At 43.5% G+C, this 23286-nt stretch overlaps 1 protein-coding gene across 2 annotated transcripts in view; it reads right to left on the reverse strand.

Annotated features, from left to right (window-relative positions):
• Positions 1 to 761: 761 nt before the first annotated feature.
• EPHB3 (EPH receptor B3) overlaps positions 762 to 23286 on the reverse strand; it is a 49007-nt gene continuing 26482 nt past the window's right edge. The window contains exons 2-16 of one of the 2 annotated variants that reach the window (XM_066603505.1): positions 17526 to 17590; positions 16481 to 17153; positions 16187 to 16342; positions 14473 to 14802; positions 14174 to 14298; positions 13670 to 13832; positions 12684 to 12789; positions 11994 to 12046; positions 8578 to 8700; positions 8140 to 8387; positions 4915 to 5130; positions 3732 to 3881; positions 3456 to 3649; positions 2467 to 2622; positions 762 to 1924 (exon numbers count right to left, since the gene is read on the reverse strand). In XM_066603505.1, the coding sequence (XP_066459602.1) occupies positions 1816 to 1924; positions 2467 to 2622; positions 3456 to 3649; positions 3732 to 3881; positions 4915 to 5130; positions 8140 to 8387; positions 8578 to 8700; positions 11994 to 12046; positions 12684 to 12789; positions 13670 to 13832; positions 14174 to 14298; positions 14473 to 14802; positions 16187 to 16342; positions 16481 to 17153; positions 17526 to 17590 (2867 nt within the window). In that variant the 3' untranslated portion in view covers positions 762 to 1815. Of the gene's footprint in view, positions 1925 to 2466; positions 2623 to 3455; positions 3650 to 3731; positions 3882 to 4914; positions 5131 to 8139; positions 8388 to 8577; positions 8701 to 11993; positions 12050 to 12683; positions 12790 to 13669; positions 13833 to 14173; positions 14299 to 14472; positions 14803 to 16186; positions 16343 to 16480; positions 17154 to 17525; positions 17591 to 23286 lie in introns of both variants that reach the window. The other variant, XM_066603497.1, reaches the window with a different exon arrangement.

A 23286-nucleotide genomic window follows, 5' to 3' on the forward strand; every position in this document is an offset into this window, starting at 1 on the left:
GTAATCAGATAGGTTGTAGTTATATTAAAGTTGGCTCAGTACGGGAAAGAAAATGCTTGCCCCCTTTACACAGGTGATGGATGCTTATTACATCAAGTTCAACATAAGGGTGAATTTACACAGCAGAGTTGTTGCAAATGTTTCTGAGACGGTCCTGTTAAGCTGAAGGATCTTAGGAGAAATCCATTTGCTTGCTGGAGAAAGAACGTCAATGTGAGTTCAAGGAGGACAAAAACTTCCCATGGAGGATACATTATTACAACACCTACATTGCAACTGGATTTTTATTACTTGTGCCGATACACTTACATATCTTCATCCCTGATCCAATTTCTACTGCAGAATTAGGCAGACACGATTAAACTTTACATTGGAGCCACAATGTTCCACTTCTCTTAAAAATGTACTTTTAAAACCCATTTTTGGAGGGGAAGCAGTTAAGCAACTCAAAAGATTGATACAGAGAATCTTAGTCAAAAGTGGAGATGTCAAAGTGCATATGTTCTCAAATCTCCGTGATAAAACGACATGGGCACAGGGATCCTCGAGGATGGAGCAATGCTTTAAGAACCTTTGTTCGACTATTCCTTTGGCAAAAAATGAGTAAGGTTCAAGAGAACATGCGTTCTAAACCATTTACTTGATGTTGGAACAAGGCGATATGGAGTCAAAAATACTTGCCATAGAAAACCATTTTCTACTAATGCCTCTCAAGACAACCGTAACCCATTTCTTACAGAGGGGAACAGAAACACACGGTGTATTTTTCTTAAATAATTTAATTGAAAAAAGTATTTCTTAAAAAAATTATAAAATGTAAAGTTATGATGACATTTTCCATTCTGAACACATCCCCATATCATTGAAAATGAGAGTATACTCACAAAATAAAGAGCATAATATGGTTGCAGGAAAAAAAAAGGGCAGAAACAAAGAAAGAATACCCAAAGTTAAAGAACAGCAAGCAGTAGCCGAAAAATAATGGGAAAAACGGAGGGAGATGGGGAGGCATGGGGGTGTGAAGGCAATGGGAAATGCCAAAGAAAGGAGGAGAGGTGTGTTAATTGGCAGGATAACAAGGTATAAAATGGAAGTGAGTGAGCTGTACGGTACTACTTCCTCTACGAGGCACAGGAAGGCGTTCCTTTACAGACAAAATGCTACCAGGGAGCGTATCATGTCAATTAACAAAACAGATTAATAACTGATTGGCCAATATATCCATCATCACAGGAACCTACACAGAAAGGTCGTCTCCGTACAACCTCACTTCTGTAGATGTGCACAAGCATTGTATACTTCTTCATGCAGGCATAAAACTAAAGAGTGGGAGACTTGGGGATTATCTGTCATAGATACATACAGAATAAAACAAATAGCTAGCTCTGCAACCCTGCACCTTTATTATAGTCCAAGAGGTTTTGATGCAAGTGGAAGACACTAAAATATATTGCCTTTCTTGTACTCTCGGATGCCCCTCTACTTACCCTTAAGACTGCTCACAATCATACATATACCATGTACTACATCTTCTATTCATATTCAGGCTTCACATTCATAAGGCATCACTCACACACATTTATCCATGTTGTAACTACAACACCATCTATTCAGCATACAGCAGCAGATCACAATGAAGTGTAAATAATCTGTAAGAGGGATGAGAGTTCTTTTGTGCAAAAAGAAAATGTGACTCCACTCAAAACCCCGCCACTATCCATGATCTCTCTTGTGCACCCTTGAGCTCCCGTAGAGCCCTATCAAGTCCATATAATTTCTTCAATATGAAGAGCTGTGTCTCCTGGTGTAGTCGTGTCACACCTGGACGGGAAGAGTTTGGCTCATCTGCAGCCTCATGTCTTGGACACTATTTAGAAGCTTCTTTTGATGACCAGCTAGCGTCACCCCGATACGGAGCAAATCCCTAAAAAGAATAAAGAAAATAGGGATATTAAGAGAATTGCACAAACCACCGGTCACAGAACATTTTCTGAGCTCAAACTCATTAACCAGGTTTTGTTAGATTGGAAACAAATTGACTAAACGGGAGGAAATGACAAAAAAAATGTGCCCGTTAAGCCCCCTGGCCGTCTTAAAATTTTACGCAGAGGTGCTGTGCCATTAAAAGGCGCATGGCCGTGTGCGCCAGTACGCCGTCATGCACAGTACAATTTTGCCGCCATATGCAGTAGCACGCAGGGTCACGGCTGGCTCCACAGCTGTAAAAACGCTGCAGGACCCCCGTAGCGGTTTACGCTTACAGCCGTGAGAGCCCAGCCTATCCCACATAACTGCAGTAGTCAATCACTGTTCTTGTGCACTACATGCCAGCATAACCACTGAGGCTAGCAATTGGCGAGTAGTGCTTATTTTATTACTTTTACAACATTTCTTCCCTTTAGCCTTTTTTTTTTCCGATCTTGAGAGAACTTTTTAACTTCATTCCTAAAATCCCCGGCTACTTACTCAGCTGTCATCTGAGCCACCAAATGGAAAGAGGTAAATCCAGCACTCATAAAGTTCTCCTGATACTGGCCCATCTTGATTGCTTCCAACCAATCACCCACGGTTGGAAAAGTTGTATAATCTGGGACTGTACGATCTAGAAGTTGTTGGGATACACTAATATAAAAAGAATGAGGTAAGAATAGATGACTAAAGAAAAGACATCATATAGAGTAAAGGTAAGACTCCATTCTTATGCGTATAGGCAAAAACAAGGGTTAAAAGTGTAACTGTGCTTTAAAAAAAAAAAAAATAAATTAAAAAAAATGAAATACCGTATATTCCAGCGTATAATACGGACCCCCGCCAACTGTCGCCTTATTGAATGGCTGTGATTGGCTGACGCCGCGTGAGTTAGCCAATCACAGCATTAGCTTTCTGGAGGCGGTGATTTCAAGCCCCGCATCCAAAAAGCAATGCTCTGTTCGGGACTAGGAGGGAGTGACAGCCTGCTGCAGCGCTGCAGAACTCCGGGGGGGGGGGGTGAGTACTGCTTTTTTTTGTATACCCGGCGTATAAGACTACCCCCGACTGCAGAGCAGATTTTTCGGGGTTAAAAGGTAGTTCTATACGCCGGAATATACGGTATTTAGACATGTCATAAGTTTTGATCACTGGGGTCTAGGTGCAGAGACCTCTTCGCTGATTGCTAGTAGAGCAAAGCAGCTGAAGCACTCGTTCGAGCGCTGTCTGAAGAGGAGCTCAAGTCAAAGTCTATGGGCCAGTTTTTAGTCAAGTGAGCAGTGACAGCTATTGGGCGAGCACTTCACTTCCTTTTTTTCTAATAATCGTGGGGTTCTCAGCACCTGGACCCCAATAATCAAAACTTTAAGCTATGCCCCTATTTAACGTCAACTTTTATTCTTTTTTTTTTTTTCTTTTTTAAAGTCAGTTACACTTTAAATAAAAATGTGAACAAAACCAAAGAACTTAATACTGCACATACTAACCCTGCTTGTGCTGGGCTGGTCACTTTCAGACTGGCTGCATTGCGTATTAACTTGTCCAAAGAACTGACTATCTGTGAAAACTTGGGCCTCAAATTGCGATCGCGGAGCCAACAGTCAAGCATGAGCTGATGTAGAGCAGACGGACAATCCATTGGAGGTGGGAGACGATAATCCTGCTCCACAGCATTTATCACCTACATGAAGGGAATGTACCTGTTAGCTCACCAATAAACCCGACTCTTAAAAAGGTTTCTTACACTTCTCCATTGTACATACATCTTGATTTGACATGTCCCAGTAGGGCCGCTCGCCATATGACATCACTTCCCACATGACGATACCATAACTCCAAACATCACTTGCAGATGTGAACTTTCGATAAGAGATGGCTTCTGGAGCAGTCCACCTAATAGGTATTTTTCCTCCCTAAGTTAGTAAAACAAAACTAGTTATACCATTCGCACATACATTGATCACTAGCAACAAACACAAAAATAAAATCAATATATCACTTTCTATATGAAGCTAGCTGCAATTCTATGGTCACTATTAACCTAGATTTCCAATGCAATGCTTTCTGTGCACCAAAAACAAGTGGAGCTTGTGAGGTTTATGCGATCGCGTATCTGTCTTTTTAAAGTGTCACGACCAGGACCCACACAAATTTAAAAGAGGGATCGTCCAGGACCATAGAGAGAAGAGAGTCCGCAGCGGAAACAGCAATACAGTTGACATGTTGCGGATTTGAATTCAGCGCCGCATGTCAGTTTCCGAGCGGCTTGTCTGCAGCAGGTCGTCGGCAATGTGTGAACTACATTTTTGCAAATCTCATCCACTTTGCTGCTTAGTCTCAAGTTTAAAAATGCCGGCAGAGTTTCCGTGCGGAAAGTCTGCATGGCAATTTCGCCCTGTGTGAAACGAGCTTAAAGGCTCATTTACACGCTAAGACAATCTTTGAAACCATTGAAAGATTGACAGCTCTAGCGATCGTTTTGCATAAACTGCTAATGGACTTCATTTGCATATGAATGAGCCTCCAGCAGCTGTTTGCAAATCCCAGCACATGGTCTGGACTTTGCGCTCAGCTGCCGCGGGCTGTCAGCTGAATATAATTTAATCAGCTGCTACCATGGCGAACACAGCGAGCGTTCACAGCTATCTCTCTCCGGCTGAACAATGGATTTTATGCTCACCTTAAAATCATCGAAAGATGGAAACGTTTGCACAACAATTATAGCTCAAGAGACACTGTTTGAATGAATTTTGAGCGATAATCGTTGCGTGTAAATGGGGCTTTAGAGGGGATTACCAAAAACAGAAGAAACAAAAAAACCACACAAAAAAAGCCTCAAGATCTGCCACTGGTATCACAAAGGAACATAACCTAGTGTCCCAGGACAGATGATCAATTGAGAAGGTCATCAATATCAAAAGCATTTAATGGTTTTAAACCACTTACCAAAGAGCTGGTGTAAGTCGGGTCAGATCGACTGTTCTCTAGGAATCTTGACAAACCAAAGTCGGAGACTTTACAGACCAGATTGCTGTTCACCAAGATGTTACGAGCCGCAAGATCACGATGAACATAGTTCATTTCCGACAAATACTTCATGCCTGATGCAATACCACGTAATATCCCTACTAGCTGGATAACAGTGAATTGTCCATCGTTCATCTGATGAGAGTTCAAAAGAAAAAAAAAAGAAAAAAATTACTACACACACCCAACTTCAAAGTACTCCCCAAAACAAATCAGCCCGAATGGCATGCTGATACTGTTCACAAATACAACTATTCATAAACTTATCAGCATAAAAGATAAAGTTGTGAATGAGAGGGAGGATTTTTTTTCCCGGTAAAGAACAATAGTTTCCATTCAGGTACATGGGAAATAAAAGCAAGCATCTAATGAGGACTTGCCACCACTTAGAGCAACCTGCATTTACGGTCCTTTTACATGGGACGATATCAAGCGCTTAAGTGCCCGACAATGGTCCCAACAATTATCACTCCTGTTTTTTCACAGGGGAGTGATAATAGCTGAATAAATGGAGGCGGAGTGCACCGGAGAGCTCTCCCAGCTGCCCGCCTCCATTCAGAGTAAACAGGCAGTTGGTCATTGATTAACAACTGCCTGTTTACGTAGGCCAATTATTGGAAGGTTTTTAGGATCGCATAAAATGGACAAAATGATAAAAAAAACAAATTCAAATCGTTGGCTTGTTTATATTTAACCCCTTAAGGACATGCCCCCTCCATTTTAGTTTTTTCCTCCGCCCTTTAAAAATCGTAACTCCTATTTATCCATCGACATAGATGTCTGAGGGCTTCTATCTTGTGGTAAGAGTTGTATTTTTCAATGGGACAATTTAATGTACCATATAATGTACTGACAAACTTAAAAAATTCTAAGTGGAGTAAAATGGGGGGAAAAAAAATCTAAGTCCACCATCTTTCGGTGCGTCTTGTTTCTTTGGTGCACAAACTGCAACAAAAATTACATGATAGCTTTATTCTATGGGTCAGTACAATTACTATGATACCATACCATTTTCTGGACCGCAATAACATTATTATTTTATCTGTCCACAAGGTTGTGCGAGGGCCCATTTTTTTTTTACGGGATTTACATTGGTACCATTTTGGAATATACACGACTTTTTGTTCGCATTTTATTGCATTTTTGGAGACAGGGTACCCAAAAAATAGCGCATTTTTGGTGTTCTTTATTTTTTTTTCCTGACTACGTTCATCATGTGGGGTAAATAATGCATTAATTTGACAGATCAGCCTTTTACGGAAGCAGCGATACAAAATAGGTATTGTGTTTTATAATTTAGAGTCTTTCATTATAAATATGGCAGGAGTTTTTTTAAAACCTTTTTTCCCCCTTTATTAGTTAAGTTTTATTAATCCTATTTTTGCTTGTTTTTTTTTTTCCAGTCCCCAGGGGGGACAACAACTTGCAATACTTTGATCTCTCTTACAGTATGATGTAATGCTACAGCATTACATCATACTACAATCGAGCAGGCAATCTATCAAGCCACTCCATAGGCATGGCTTGATAGGCATTCTGCCATTACATCCCTGGGGCCTTTCAGAAGGCCCCCGGCTGCCATGACACCCGGACGGCTCCCTGCGGTCTTATCATGGGGGGCCGTACGGGACCCTGAAAAATCAGCCGGTGGATTTAAATGCCACTGTCAGAATTGACAGCAGCATTTAAAGGGTTAACAGCTCCGATGAGCCATGCGGCTTATCGGAGCTGTTTCGCCCCGGGTGTTGGCTGTAAGAAACAGCTGGCGCCCGTTTTGTATGGAGGGAGATCGCCACGCAATCTCCCTTCATACGTACCCCGACGCTGCGGGACGTAACTGTATGTCCCATAGTGCCAAGGGGTCAATGATTATGTTCAACTTTGAACAATCCAACAATTACCTAAAGGCCCCTTCTGATATTAATATATATATACACACACACACACACACACACACACTATATATATTATACATATATATACACACACACACACACACACACACACACACTATATATATTATACATATATACACACACACACACACACACACACACACACACAAACTCTTTTTTGAAAGATACATCAGTAGCTCACTATAACAGATTTCTCCTGGCTAACCATTCTGCAGGGAAATAAAATGCTATCTACATAGGAAGCGGATCAAAGATGGAGAAAACTAAAGGAGTATTTAAAAGTTAAATAAGTGCGAAGCATACCATGACTAAGAATGAATTGCTTGGAGGAATTATGAGCAGAGATTTAGGGATTTGGTCTCCTTAACAAGTGCCATATTCCACCTTGTTTTTCTTTCTTTGTGCATATACAATATGTAGAAGCAGCACATGAGTATCCAGGAGGTTACCATTCCCTCATTGAACTTTAGAATTTATTTTTGTGCATGGAGCATAACTCATGATACGGTATCCTACCGAGCAAAAACATCTATGTCCTTTAGTGCACATGTGAGAGCTACCCTGCTGTACACATGAAAGCGTATCAAAAGAGCACGTCAAAGTGTGATTTACTGAGGAGTCATACAACAACCCAGCGAGTAGGCCTCCTCTAGTAGGAGCTTGCCACCACATGTATTTACTTGGTGACTGAGCCTCATTATGTGCATTGGTGTGTCTGTGGTACGGACATTAGTCAGAAAAGCTGTGTACTTATTACTCAAGCCATTTATTTCCTTGTTTCCCCTTCACCGTAAGAACAACGCAAACACAAAAAAGAAAAGTGTACATTAAATAAGAGTTTAAGGCTGCAGACTGGAACTTGGATCACTGTTTAGTTAAATGATTCCAGACCGTCAGTGAGCTGGTAGACTAACTGGGCAGATTAAAACCTGCCCACAGTTTACCATAATGAATTCAGACATGCTATGACAAACGTATAAAACAAACTTACGTTTCCTACACAACAATGATTACATACTTGTTCTGACCCCTTCATCATGAAGTACCAGTGTATTAGGGCGCTATTACACGCACTCGCGAACTGCCAGTAATTGCCAGGCTGTCCCAGCAATTAAATGCAAATTGTGAGCAACAACGGCGCCGGTGTAGTAACACCCTTAGCATTATTGGCATGTATCATCACGCATGACCAGAAACATCTAATTCCCAAATATTACTAGAAACTCACCCTCAGGAAAGAATCAAGTGCCCCATTCTCCATAAATTCTGTAAGGATCATCACTGGTCGACTTCTCGTCACAACTCCTTCCAAGCGTATGATGTTTGGATGATCGAACTGTCCCATAATACTTGCTTCACCCAAAAAGTCACGCCTTTGTTGTTCTGTATAGCCTGCTTTAAGTGTCTTTATTGCCACCAGCTGTTCTCGGCGTCCTGCCTGTTTCAGTCTTCCACGGCAAACCTCTCCAAATTCACCTAGCACAGAAGACAAGAAATCAATCTGCCCATTCTTCTCTGCACTGTAACAGATCACATTCCACTTAATATATTCATGATAACCTCATGTCTGCACTATACACTTCCAAATCCCCAATTGTATCATTAAGTGTAAAGCGAGAAGCATCTGACTTTTAACAGATAAAGTGAATGTGTTTATGAGACAAACCTGCGCCAATCACTTCTTCAATCTTCACACACGAAATGTCAATTTCTTTAGCAAACTCTCGCACAGCTTCATTAGGATCTTCATAAGTGAATGGATCAATATAAAGCTTCATGCCAGGAACCACTGTGAGAACAAGTAGTATCAAGCACCTTATCAACTGCGCTGTATGGCAATCAAATCTACCAAATCTCACACACAAAAAGAAACTCAAGAGGTCTTGTTTGAAAGCCATGGAGTTATTCAAAGACACGATTTAAGATTTTGAAGAAGAGCAAGAATTGTATGGACTATATTCTGCATATTACATAGGTATAGTTACACTATTGCTTCAAGGGAGTTCTGTCAAAAAAAAAAAATTTAAAAAAAATCTATACTCACATATTCCTCCCCAGGGAGACTACCTGATCTTCTCCTGTCTCTCGCAGTCCCGGGGGGAAGTCACCTCACCTCCAGCTGGCTGATTCTTCTGCTTCCTGTGACAAAGCATCCTTTCACAGGCAGTCTTCTTTCTGCCGGCCAATGTACGCTATGTCATGAATGACTTTACAGCCTAGCAGGAAGTGCCGAGCTATTGCAGGGACTGCGCATGCCCGCTGTCTCAGCAATAGATCAGGATTCCTTCCTAGCCAGTGAATGCTACGTCACAGGGACATGACCTTCACTGACCTGCCGGAAGAAGAATGCACGCTTCATAACAAGAAGAGGATCTGGCCGGCCAGAGGTGAGGTGACCCGAGGGACTGGAAAAGATCAGCAAGGAGAAGATGCAGTAAGTAGACTGCCTGGGAAGGAATAGGGTGTAGAATTTTTCTTTTAATGACAAAACCCCTCTTACCTATGGAACACATTGATCTAAAAAAAACACAAGTGAAAAATGTAAAGAAAAAAAAAAACAAAACACATGCCATGCAAATTTAAGGAAATGTATCATTTATTTTTGCCAATTAAAAAAGGCAGATAGAAAACTAGAATATGGTCGACTATTTTTTTTTTTTTTTACTTTTTAATTCATTTTTTAATGCATAAATATCAGGGCTGCCATCTTGTCTGTGCTGCAGTTACAGCATTCACATACGCTTTACACACAAAGAATTGGCTCATTGACTTCTATAGGTGTTCTAGACATGCTCTGCGACCCATGAAGAGGACAATGTGCAGGGAGGGGGAGGAGATAAGCGGTGGCTATCACCTACTGTGAATGGTAAATCCTTTGCCATCTATATAGAGGCCACCTTTCCTTGTAATCCTGCCTGTCATAATGTGATGACTGCTGAAAATGTCTCTACAGAACAGGAAGTGTCAGGCTATTAGGCTTAGTAGTCAGTGTGAAAACTGCAGGAATTTAGGATTTTTGTTTTCTTAAATATCGAACGCAACATTGAAGATGATTAAAATAGAAAAAAATAAAATAAATACTTACACATTTTTTAATTAGAAAAGCATTGTAGAGCATTTCAGTACGCAGTACAAAGATCAAGGGCCTCATTGCCAACAGCCGTGTAAAAAAAGCTGGCTTCACACGGGGCGGGTTTGCTGTGGAATTTCCGCTGCATTTACAGCGGCAGCAAAGTGGTTGAGATTTTGACAATCTCGCCCACATGCCGCGGAAATAACCCATGCAAAACTTGTGCGGAAACTGACATGCGGCGTGGAAGTCAAATCCACGACATATCAATTATGTCGCAGTCTCCATGACAAAACCCGCCTTTGGAGGCAGGTATTCCACAACTGATCTCCAATGGAATGCCGGATGCGGCCATTACGCTAAAAATCAGTCCTGTGTGAGCGCAGCATATGAAATTCATGATTTTTCCGTTTGGCACATAAATGATATAATTTTCATTTATAAACATGCACACAAACTAGAAACATGTTAACTCTTTGAGCACTAGTTCTAAGTGAATAGTGGGGGGGGGGGGGGATGCACAACCTATGCACAGATTCAACTGGCCATAGACCTAATATGCTGTCTACTAGTTGTATTGGGTCATGTAATATCTACGGGTAGAGAAACTTATGTTATTTATAGAGCACAATGGGTTCATACTTTAATATTTGTTTTACAAGCTGTTCGTTTAGGACACATACAAAAGACTAATGCAGCGTCATTCAAGCTGCAGACATAGGCCTACATAACACCAAGCAGTTAATTGAGGCTTCATTCTAAACACCAACTAAGAAAACAAGCAACATAGCTGTTAACCCACAAATAAAGCAAGCGAGAAGGAAACATACTTTACAACCCCTAATTTAAAAAGAAATCCTTACACAATACTAGAGGTGTGGCATGTAGAGAGAATGGAGGGGTGTAACCCTTCAAGGGCAGGAGTGCTAGGTATGGACAATAGATCAGAAATAATGCTAATTACTAATGCTGCAACTGTAGGAGCTACAAGTCATTCACAACTTCTAGTTAATGTAATGAGGAGTGGGCTCTCACAAGAAGGTGGCAAACAATATAAAAGGCCATTTAATGGACCACTAACCAAACAAATAAATAGCCCAATAAAAGAGCTACTATGCACCACAATTAAGATGAATTTTGTTCTAACAAATGGCAAGTTGTAGCTACTGAACACAAGTCCACATGCACTGGTGATCACAAGGGATCGGAGCCACTTTTCTCTATAAATCTATTTTGATGTGCAGAAAAAAAAACCAAAAAAACACAAACTGAAATGTAATATGGCCATTCATCATTGCTATAGAAGCTAGAACAGTAGTCAAAGTTTGGTAATTAGGTTGGTTTTCTATTTTGTTTGAGTGGCCATTATTACAAAAATAGTGCAAAACAGTTTGGTTCTCATTTTTTTGGACTCGAAAGATGATCGAGTCTCATTAAAGGAAAGAAGGAGGTTATGTAATTTTATTTCAGTGACCCTTTGTTACATTGGGAAAAAAAGTCACGTACTGCAGTACGAAAAAAACACAACTGTGTATTTAATAAAATGGTGCACTGACAATACGTTTATCAATATGCACAAATAAGGGGACAGATTCACATTTGCAACAAGCATGGAGAAATATGGCTTGCAAGAAATGGTGTTAACAACTGCCAATTAGTGCTGAACACCACAGGACATTAATTACAAATTGCTAAGCAATGCACAGTGAGAAGAGACATAATGTGCAGCCACCCAGAACAAGTAAGTCAGCTGTAACTAGCAGAAGAAAGGTCATCGGATGTTAGAACCAGTCAGAAAAGCCAGGCTCATAAATGGCACAAACAGGAGGGAGATGATATAAAATCACAGGTTAATAAGAGGGCACCAGAGAAAATTCATCTTGTACAACCAGACATCCAAGCTGAGAAAATTAACACAGAATGGCAATGGGCAATACAGAGCAGAGGATCATTGAGGGAACATCATAAACCATCACTAATCTACACTAGTACTAACGTTAAACCATACTCACTGTATTGCTGCAGTTTCTCCGTGTATTCAGATTCAGGGTCATTTCTCTGTTTCCTGCTAAAAGTAAATAAAAAGAACACAAAAGTGGGGTAAATTAATGAAAAAATATATACATGTTCGACCAAGTACAAACATTATAACGTATTTTTTACATTAAGGCTGGGTTCACACGGGGTGTAAATCTCGCGGAATGACTGCACGGAAATACTGCAAGATTTCCGCGGCAGAAATGCAGCTTCAGCGCCTGCATCCTGCTGCGGCCGTCTCTCGCTATATAGGGAGGAGAAAGGGCCGCAGCGGAGACTGCTATAAAATTGATATGCCGCGGTTTTGCATTCCGCGCGGCATGTCCGTTTCATCGCGGCTTTGCCGCAACAGCTTCTCCGCAGCATGTGGACGAGGTTTTTTCAAATCTCATCCCACTTTGCTGCTTTACCCTGGGATAAAAATTGCTGGTGGAATTTCTGTGCAGCAAGTCTGCTGTAATTCCGCCCCGTGTGAATCAAGCCTTAGTCCATATCCCCGTATTTTTTTTTTAATATAAAATTGTATGTATGTATGTATGTATGTATGTATGTATGTATGTATGTATGTATGTATGTACATTAAAAACAGGATAAATTTGGATCTCAGAAGGAGGAATGAAATAAACTGCAAACATGAACAATTTTCTACCCAACACACAACTCACCTGAAGCAAACTATTACAATAACGACCACTGCAATTATAAATATGAGGCCAGCTGTCACAGAGCCAACAACCATCGGGACCTGCTCCTGTAGACTGCTCCGATCCCCTGTGGGGGAAACATGGAAGGAAAAAAGGAGGAGGGGGAAGTGAGGGATCAGTGGGTACAGGAATATCAAGGAAGTGACATCACAAGGGCACAGTGTAGACTCTATGGACAAAGGTGGCACATGAAATCAGGACTAATTAAAGGGAGGGTAAAAGAATGGAAAAAGATAAGAGACAGTGAAAGGAAGCAAGGTGCTGTTTGTTGAGAATGGGTAAGGGCAGCAGATGTGGGGCAAGAGACAAATATCTCAACAATGGCAGATAATAAAATGAAGTCAATGTTCTCTGCTATATAGTTTACTACACTTGATAGGATAGATTTAGTGAATGGCCAGAAGGTAAAGTGAACAATCAACAGACTAGAAATTCTCCTGAAATAAAAAGTCTTGGCAGGGGGCATATAATTTAGATAGAGGTCAGCTTTCTTCTATGATCAGCACTATGCTGGGGAGCCTGCAGAGTAACCTGTCAAATCTAAAACTTTCCTTTGGCTTGTTACAACCGGCAGCAGCCCAAATGTTGCCATAAGCATAACATGCTGACATGTACATGCCCCCGGCGACTTGTGTCTGGATTACTTTGCAGGCATACATGCATAGTAAACATAGTATCTGCCAGCAAGAATATACGGTAAAACTTGAAGATGGAGAAGATGTTGACAAGTGAGATTGTATTAATACATGTTCAAGTGAAGAAAAGTGAGAAGAATTGTAACAAACATTGGTCAGTGTAGTTAGTAGTGCAACATAAGAAAGCAAACAGGATGTTGGGGTAAATCTATGGTTCAAGAATATTTGTCAATGGCGTTAAGAACGATTTATTTGTGCTTTAGAGAAACCGATTAAAAAAGAAAGGAATTAAGAAGATAGAGATTTACGCACCATCCTCAGCTACTGTCTGGAACTCCCGTGGATCACTATATGCGCCATAACCAGCTACTGTACGAGCACGAACTTGGACCACATATATACTGTCTGGAAGCAAGCCCTCCATGCGAACACTTGTGCGCTGACTGGTCACCGTGTTTCCAGCACCACTGTGACCCTAAGGAGGACGATAAATTACAAAAAAAAGAGCCATGAACAATAAAATATACTACCGCTACATACATTATAAAGTTAAATGGCAGGACGTTCCATGATGAAACCCATGTTCAACTAGTGTTCCAAAAAATTGTACAAGAGAGATTTTCAGCCGCACTGGAGATGGAATACTGATGCAAGTCTAACTTTCTACATGTACTTAGTATTCATGCCATACTTTGGCAATAGGTTAACCCTGATGAATAATAGAAACTATGCCAACGGTATTATTTGTTACTGGAAAAACAGCTAAAAGATGAAACTAGAATAGATAATGTTGTAGGGGTCAGTCAGTATACTCACCTTGCCATAGTATCTTATCTCATAATCCAAAATGATGCCATTGGGACTCTCAGGGGGAGCCCAAGATAACATGAGCGAATTCGCAGAGCTGCCATGAGATTGTACAATCGGAACCGCTGAAGGAGCTGGAGGGAAAGTATACAGTCAGTCAGTTTCCACTATTCGAGCCCTTTCTCTACTTTTCCATGTAATGTTTGTGCACACCCTATCATTTCATCACCAGTTCTGTTCACCCTGTTATTTTATCATGTTCGTGGTTTCACTTCAAAACACTTGTAATAGTTGAAATGCACACTTACCAGCCTGGTTGGTTGTTATATTCACAGAATAATAATTTGGAGGGTGGGGGTTTTTGATTGACACTCCATTAACTGCCTGTATTTCAAAACTGTATTTCATGTGAGCCTGCAGATGACTGACTGAGACGTATCGCTGCATAACTCCAAGTTGACGCGGCCAGAACTGAACGTTATCGTCACAACGTGAACACACCCGGTCTGTGCACTTTTTACAGATCACATTATAACTTATATCTTCACGGCCACCTAAATTAGCAGGTTCTCCCCATTCTAGGACGACAGAGGTCTCATTGACATTGGAAATCACATGTTGTGGTGCTGAAGGCACAGCTGAAAGCAAGAAGAAAGTATGTGAGAAGTACATCTCAATTCACTTCTAAGAACACTATTCAAATTTACATGAAGTATGGCTGCTTTCACTCCTGCGTTACGGCGCATATCAGGGATTCCATCTCTGCTCCGTTTTTGGAGAAGAGAAATTGAAATAAAACTGAAAATAAAAAAAATTTAAAAAAAGATAAAAAAAAAAAAAAACTGATCCGTGAAATCAATGGGGTTTTTAAAGACTACGGAAAGCAAATGGCAAGACTGTTATTTGCTTCCATTCCATTAGATTCAGTTTTTTTGTTTGTTTTTTAACAGAAAAATAGCGCAGTTTTTCCATCCAAGAAATGGAAACCCGACGGAGTGGAAGCAAACAGAAGCCTTTGCTGGTTTTTGTTGGTTTTTTTTGAAACCCCATTGAAATCAACAGGGGAAAAAAAAAACGAATATTTTTTTTTCTGTTTTATATAGACCAAAACCCTGAACTGAACCCCAACATAGGTGTGAAAACGGCCTCAGTCTCTTTTTATAGCAAAAACATATTTACTCTTTCATAGACCAATCTATGCAAAACAACAAAAAAAAAACAAATACATCAATCTGAAAACTATGCGGGGAAGTAGTATTAAAACTAGCGGAAAAGTGAAATAGTTGTGTTTGGCAACCAATCAGTTGATTCTTTCTTTTTGCAAAAAATGAAAACTACTCTTTTTTTTTTTTAAATAAATCTTCCCAATTTATGTAGAATGTCTAAGACTGGGATATTAAGGCCACCCAAATCTGGCTCTGTTGAAATCTGGTCCATCATAAGAACAAAAAACAGAATGCAAACCGGGGTGGGATTTATCACATTGCTGCTTGCCCACAATTTACACACAATTATGAAATGCAACTTTTCAAATCAGTCATAAATGAGAAAAAAATAAGTCTCATCTCTCCACAGATCCTAGCATAGAAAAAGTGCCGTAATTTTAGCCATTGCGCAAATTAAAAGGGAGCCTGTCAACACCATCTCACCCCTAAAATTAAATTCACTGGCCGGTTGGGCCATCAATTAATTCTAACTCACCAAGTTTAACTTAGGCTGCACTTTTGATAAACTTAAGCTATCAAGTCCTGTCAAAAGTTTTAGATAACGCAACACTAAACTGCAACAAGCGCTTTAATATAAGGCTTTATTCACATTTGAGTTTTGCAAAGTTATGTTGTTTTGACAGGAAACCCCCCCCCCCCCCACAAATATAATAAAATCTGCAATGGAAGCTTCAGTAGGAACGGCCAATGCAGATGCAAAAAAAGCCCCATTCCCAATTCCTAGGTTAAACGTTTACTTTAATTTCCCCCAGTGCTCACTTTCTACAAAATCCCCCTCCATTTCTCGGTCACTTACATGTGCATGGTTTTTCTGCCATCTCGCCATCAGCTCTGTAATAACCGATCTGGCAAGAACAGATAATGGCTGCAGTAGAAGTGGCTCGGCTATTAGCAGGACACGGAAGGCAGGCACTTTCTCCTTGTTTTGACTTATAAGTGCCACGGCTGCAGGCTGGTAGATAAAAGGGAGAGGTTAGAACCGAATACATTCTGGAAAAAATAATATTTGCTGCATTTATTGTATTATTTTGCCAAAGAAGATAAAGAACTCTGCAAAGAGCTAATGGAAATGCATGCTTAGATGGGTTACCTAGGCACTGAGTATCCTTCGCAGCCGCTTCATATCCTGCTGCACATGTACAGGAGCCCACCGGTACCATCCACTCTCCATCTCCATTGCAATAGAGCTTGAGTGGGACAGAAACCTCCAGCGCATTAGGCACACAGGCACCAGGGGCAATAACCAATGAGGTGGCTTCAGCACCAGTCAAAGTCTCTGGAAAAGTAGCAAATCCTGCTATTGTCTGTGGACACTTCTTATAGAAGACACGTACTGAAATTAAGGAAACACAGGCACCCAAGTCTTGAAAAGCCAGGTAAAAACCAGCACGGGATAGAGGCCCAAAGCTCCGAACTTTAGTGTTAACGCGGCCAGAGTCGCGTCGTGAGAAGCTCTCATCGGGTGCAATGGTATCCACCTTAATGTATGGGGTTTCCATCCAGGAAGGACTATTCTCAGAGGCAGAGTCGGTGTCAGACTCATAGTAAAATAGATTAAAGGTCTCTTTGCAGGATCCTGGTATATTTGGAAGGCTGTTACAATCTCTCACAGTGAATTTAAGTTCGACATAAACACGCTGTACATCCTGTCGAAGAATGAACTGTGTCCGTAACCAGTTATTTTGATTCAACATTTGAACGTTACACACTTGATAAGTCCGAATTGGATTGGATGCATCGTCGTAGCCACTCACTTCCTCCCACTAAAAAATGGAAAGATAAAAAGGGGAGGAAAAAAAAAGTTAAATTGATAAAAAATATAACAAAGAAATATTTTGGTTTTATGCAGTTTCTCCTTAAAGTAACTAGGATCTTGAAAGTTAAAGAAAAAAGATGAAGACATAAAAAGTAGAGATGAGCGAGCATACTCGCTAAGGACAATTGCTCGATCGATCTCCCCTCCGTTCCTCCCCACTCTCACCCGCCGCCGGCAGCCGAATCTTTTCTCCCGAGCGGGCAGGTAATCGCTAAGGACAATGCTCGATCGAGTAATTGCCCTTAGCGAGTATGCTTGCTCATCTCTAGTGAAAAGATAAACTGGTAAAAGAGAAATTAAAAAGGCTGATGTTACTTACTCCAGATTCAGGATATGTAACCCATGCTAGCTCTGAAGTGGTCCATCGAGTGTCCAACAGAGTTTCTAGAAAAAACAAACGTATGTTACATTACACACTATTAAACATAAAAACAAAATTAATTCCTATTAATAAAAACACTGCAATCTTCCTAGAGAAACACAGACACAGGTCTCCCACATGTACAGGTTGTGTAGATATGCTTTGGGCAGGGCTAGATAAATATCAGACGTTAGCCAATGTAAGTAGAACTTTCCTGTTGGCACTTAATTATAGTAACATCTTTAACTTGAAAAACAAACATTGAAGTGAAACCCTCTAAAACGGCCTATGTTAGTAGGAAATGTGTCTTACTAACTCCATCACAAAAATTTATCATAAACCAGCCAATTTCACAAAAATTCACCCATATGAAAAACAAAGCCAATTCTATATCTAGATCTCCCAAGCACCAAGAAAGTTATTGTTTTACTTCAAAACTCGGCATGCAGTTACATCTCAGATAGATATGCAAATAATTAGAGTTGTGGAAGGATTAGATGAACAGTCTTGCCACCTTACGCCCTAAAAGTGGTTCCACCCTTGGCCTATAAACAGGCTCTTAGAAGCTACTTGTGTGCAGTGACCTCTTTATGCTTACATCGTAGAGGCATCTAGTGGTCAACACGCTCTACATAAGCGGAGAGATTTCGGACAGTTATCAAAGTTTGAGAGGTGCGCATTATTGTAATGCGAGAAGCTGGATGGTCATCGACAAATGGTCCGCCACTTAGGCTGTTCTGACTAGAATGTCAGGAAGTGTTGAGACCAGTGGATGAGGGAGGGCACACACAAAAGACAACCGAGCTCAGGACGCCCTCAACAGACCAACAGTAGAGAGACTAATCCGATAAACATGGGCATCTCCAACTGTTGGTGCCACCTGTCTCTGAATGACGAACATCATTATAGGCCCCAGTGTCTGTCAGAACCATATTCAGGCACTTGACTGAAGGACATTTGGTCTCACGGCACCCATTACATTTATGGCCTTTGACACCCATCCACTGTCGACTCAGTTTACAGTGGTGTTGTGAACTATGAAACTGGACTGCTATGCAGTTGAGCCAGGTTGTCTCCAGCAACAAAACCGGGTTCGTATCTAGAGACCTAGGGGCGAGTGCCTCAATCCTGCCTCAGTTGTGGAGCAGCACACTGCCCCCACTGCTGGTGTGATGGTCTGGGGGGCCATCGCATATGACAGTCGGTCACCCTTAGTAGCAGTACGAGGGGTAATGACCACTCAGTGATATGTTTAGGACATCCTGCGGCCACATGTGTACCTCTCATGGTGGCTTCCAAGAGGCATTTTGCAGCAGGATAATGCTCAGTCACACACAGTAAGGGTGTCACAGGAATGTCTCCACAACATTGTCATACTTGTGGCCTGCACAGTTGCAGATTTATCGCCAATAGAACATGTATGGGACCATCTGGAACGCCAACTTATGAGCCTATGAGTTTGCATGATCTGGATGCCCAATTACAGCAAGTGTGAAGCAATAAGCCGTAGGATACTATACAGAACCTGTATGCCTCCATGCCCGCCTGTATCACATCTTGCATCCAAGCTAGAGACAGTACAACAGGGTACTAGAGTCTCCATGCCTGCCTGTATCACATCTTGTATCCAAGCTAGAAGGGACCCAACAGGGTGCTAGAACCTCCATGCCTGCGCGTATCACATCTTACATCCAAGCTAGAGGTGGTACAACAGGGTACTAGAGCCTCCATGCCTGCCCATATCACATCTTACATCCAAGCTAGAGGTGGTATGACAGTGTACTAGAGCCTCCATGCCTGCCTGTATTACATCTTGTATCCAAGCAAGAAGCAACCCAACAGGGTATTGGAGCGTCCATGCCCGCTGTATCACATCTTGTATCCAAGCTAGAGGTGGTACAACAAGGTACTAGAACCTCCCTTCAAGGGGTCAGTTTTCCACAATAAATTCTCCTTTTGCTCTGATATTGTAGTCACTTACTTCTATCACCGTTACAATTAGACAGAGAATTTCATTCAATTCCATCAACTCCTAGAGGCTTGTCAAAAAAACAATGATTGTAGAAACCTCAGCAGACCAGAACATTCACTGGTTCTGAATGTCACTTTACCTGAAATAAAGACTTTAGAAAATATTTATACCTTGCCAACTCCCTGCTGCAGGTTTTGGTGCGAATAAGTGTCAAAATCTACGTGTTACATGCAGATTTTGACGCAGGTTTCATTTTACTCCCTGAAGAGGTGAAATCTGCAGATAAATGGACATGCTGTGGATATAAACTTCAAACCACAGGTCTATTTACTGTGTAGATTTTGTTCTGCAGCGTGGGGGAGATTTCTTCAAATCTTAGCATTTTACTATACAATCAATATGGATAACGATTTTCCACATCCAATTCTGCTGGGGAGAATCTGAAGCATTTCTGCAACATGTAAAATAAACTAATTTGCTCTCCATTTGTTACAGGGGCTGTGTGAGATACACATAAGAGCTCATACGCACCGCTGCTCAAAGACCGGGACGGAGGGGCGAGCACCAGCGCGGGACACAGCGGGTAGTGGGGAGAGGAGAGCACATTGCCATTTGTTATTTTACTGCATGGGGATGGGGTGGTACAATACCTTTAAGGAACTTTTACATGGGACGAGTATCAGCTGAATAATCGCTCGAAAGATCGAATTCAAATGAGTTGTTCAGTGTAAACGTGGCCATGGATGATAGTTAGCTAGTTGTTTCCCCTTGATCAAAAAACGTTACTTGGTATAAAGTCACACTGCGAACAAATTTGCATGGAGAGCCCTTCTATGGGCAATACCTCGGCAAACTAATGAACAATAATCACCCGTGTTCCGCGGCAGCAATTTCACCGGCGGTAAACCGCCGGCCGATTCTTCTTATAGCATGGGAAAGCCCCGACACTTGTCCACGAGCGGAGAATCACTGCCATTCTCCACTCGTGGTGGGCAATTTGCAGCATGATGTGAATTGCCCTGATTCTCCATGGTCAACCTATCTATTAGATAGGGCTGACCGGCGGAGATTCGCCACGGGATACCGCATTGTCCGTGCACAGCTGGCCTTAGCAAATTACTGTCGTTCATACGCGTCATCAACTTTTCCGAGCTGAATGACAGTTGCTCCGTGTAAAGCTACCTTTAGGCACAAAAGCTATAGAGTGATGGGAGAAGTAGGCACTATAATACCAGGCATAAGTACAGTAGGGGGTCATGTACCAGCAGTTTTCTGTGCCAAAGGCAAAAATCAAAAGCACACTAGTTGTGCAATAACTAGCATAATGAATTGACATGTTTCAGTATTGCAACAACTTTTAAAAAGTAGTTATCCTCTATGGACAGACCCTTATTGCTTTAATGATCCCTGCAATAATGAGCTGATCCCTAGCGGTCAGCTGGCAGGAAACTGGCTGCATGTGTCCAATATTTCTAAAGTTCCACTTGGAAAAATAGAGTGTTACACCATTTCTATTTAAGTCATTAGTCTGTCTGTGTTAAGTACACAGGCTCAAATAGATAGGAGTCCTAACTAAATATGGGAACGCTAATTAACTCTAAATTCCACAAGGGCCAGTTCACACATGCATTTTTTGTCTCCATCTAGCTGTTCCATTGTGAGAGCAGCTAAACTGAAAGAAAATGGAAATTAAAAAAAGGGAAGCAAATTGATTGCAGTCACTGGAAAAAAAAAAGAGCAAATGAAAAGCCATGTTAAAAAAAAACAAAAAAATGGAAACATTGCAATGCATTTGAGTTTTGTTCTTTGAACAGTAAACAAAAACGTGGCAGTCCGTTCTTTGGCTTCAGATTTAAAAACAGAATGGCGACCGAGAGAATTGAGAAATAGAAAAACTTCCAGTTTGTTTGATGTAGCTGCTTCCACAACAGAATAACTAGACGGAAATGAAAGCATGCTTTTGTGAACTTTGCTTAAAGGGGTGGTCTCGCGAAACCAAGTGGGGTTATACACTTCCGTATGGCCATATTAATGCACTTTGTAATGTACATTGTGCATTAAATATGAGCCATACAGAGGTTATTCCACTTACCTGCTCCGTTGCTAGCGTCCTCGTCTCCATGGTTCCGTCTAAATTCGCTGGCAGCTTGCTTTTTTAGACGCGCTTGCGCAGTCCGGTCTTCTCCATTCAGCACGAGCCGCTTCAGTGTGCTCCCCGCTACAGCTCTTCTGCGCATGCGCAGACGAGCTGTCACTGCTCGGGAGCGCGCTGAAGCGGCCATTCTGCACCATCCTCTGTTAGAGGAAGGTGCAGAAACTGGAGCTGCCCAGCGGAGAAGACCAGCCCAGCCCAGCCCAGCCCAGCCCAGCCCAGCCCAGCAGCCCCGAGAAGCCTCCCAGGTAAGTGATGGGTCGGGGGGGGGCTGCCGCTGCGCCGGGCTGCGCCGGGGGGGCTGCCGCTGCGATGGGGGGGGCTGCCGCTGCGATGGGGGGGGCTGTCGCTGCGATGGGGGGGGCTGTCGCTGGGCCGGGGGGGCTGTCGCTGGGCCGGGGGGGCTGTCGCTGGGCCGGGGGGGCTGTCGCTGGGCCGGGGGGGCTGTCGCTGGGCCGGGGGGGCTGTCGCTGGGCCGGGGGGGCTGTCGCTGGGCCGGGGGGGCTGTCGCTGGGCCGGGGGGGCTGTCGCTGGGCCGGGGGGGCTGTCGCTGGGCCGGGGGGGCTGTCGCTGGGCCGGGGGGGCTGTCGCTGGGCCGGGGGGGCTGTCGCTGGGCCGGGGGGGCTGTCGCTGGGCCGGGGGGGCTGTCGCTGGGCCGGGGGGGCTGTCGCTAGGCCGGGGGGGCTGTCGCTAGGCCGGGGGGGCTGTCGCTAGGCCGGGGGGGCTGTCGCTAGGCCGGGGGGGGCTGTCGCTAGGCGGGGGGGGCTGTCGCTAGGCGGGGGGGGCTGTCGCTAGGCCGGGGGGGGCTGTCGCTAGGCCGGGGGGGGCTGTCGCTGCGATGGGGGGGGCTGTCGCTGCGATGGGGGGGGCTGTCGCTGCGATGGGGGGGGCTGTCGCTGCGATGGGGGGGGCTGTCGCTGCGATGGGGGGGGCTGTCGCTGCGATGGGGGGGGCTGTCGCTGCGATGGGGGGGGCTGTCGCTGCGATGGGGGGGGCTGTCGCTGCGATGGGGGGGGCTGTCGCTGCGATGGGGGGGGCTGTCGCTGCGATGGGGGGGGCTGTCGCTGCGATGGGGGGGGGCTGTCGCTGCGATGGGGGGGGCTGTCGCTGCGATGGGGGGGGCTGTCGCTGCGATGGGGGGGGCTGTCGCTGCGATGGGGGGGGCTGTCGCTGCGATGGGGGGGGCTGTCGCTGCGATGGGGGGGGCTGTCGCTGCGATGGGGGGGGCTGTCGCTGCGATGGGGGGGGCTGTCGCTGCGATGGGGGGGGCTGTCGCTGCGATGGGGGGGGCTGTCGCTGCGCCGGGGGAGCTAGCGCTGGGGAGCCGGGGGCTAGCGCCGGTTACCTGCTGTCTGGTCGGCGGCTGCGGGGCGTCTGGTCGGCGGCTGCGATGCGTCCGGTTGCCATGGAGACACAGCTGGCGGCGTCTCGGGAGCGCGCACGTCGGGCTGCAGCGAGCGACTGGGAAAGAGCCGGCGGCCATCTTGAGGAAACTTTTATAACTTGCTGAAACGCTGGAACGGTAAGTACGAACCAGCTAGAAATGTCATTTACAGGGGGGCTTAGTAATGTGTGTTTAATGGGGGGGACTGGGC

This window comes from Eleutherodactylus coqui, chromosome 1 (assembly GCF_035609145.1).
Source record: "Eleutherodactylus coqui strain aEleCoq1 chromosome 1, aEleCoq1.hap1, whole genome shotgun sequence".
In the NCBI taxonomy this organism is placed as follows: domain Eukaryota; kingdom Metazoa; phylum Chordata; class Amphibia; order Anura; family Eleutherodactylidae; genus Eleutherodactylus; species Eleutherodactylus coqui.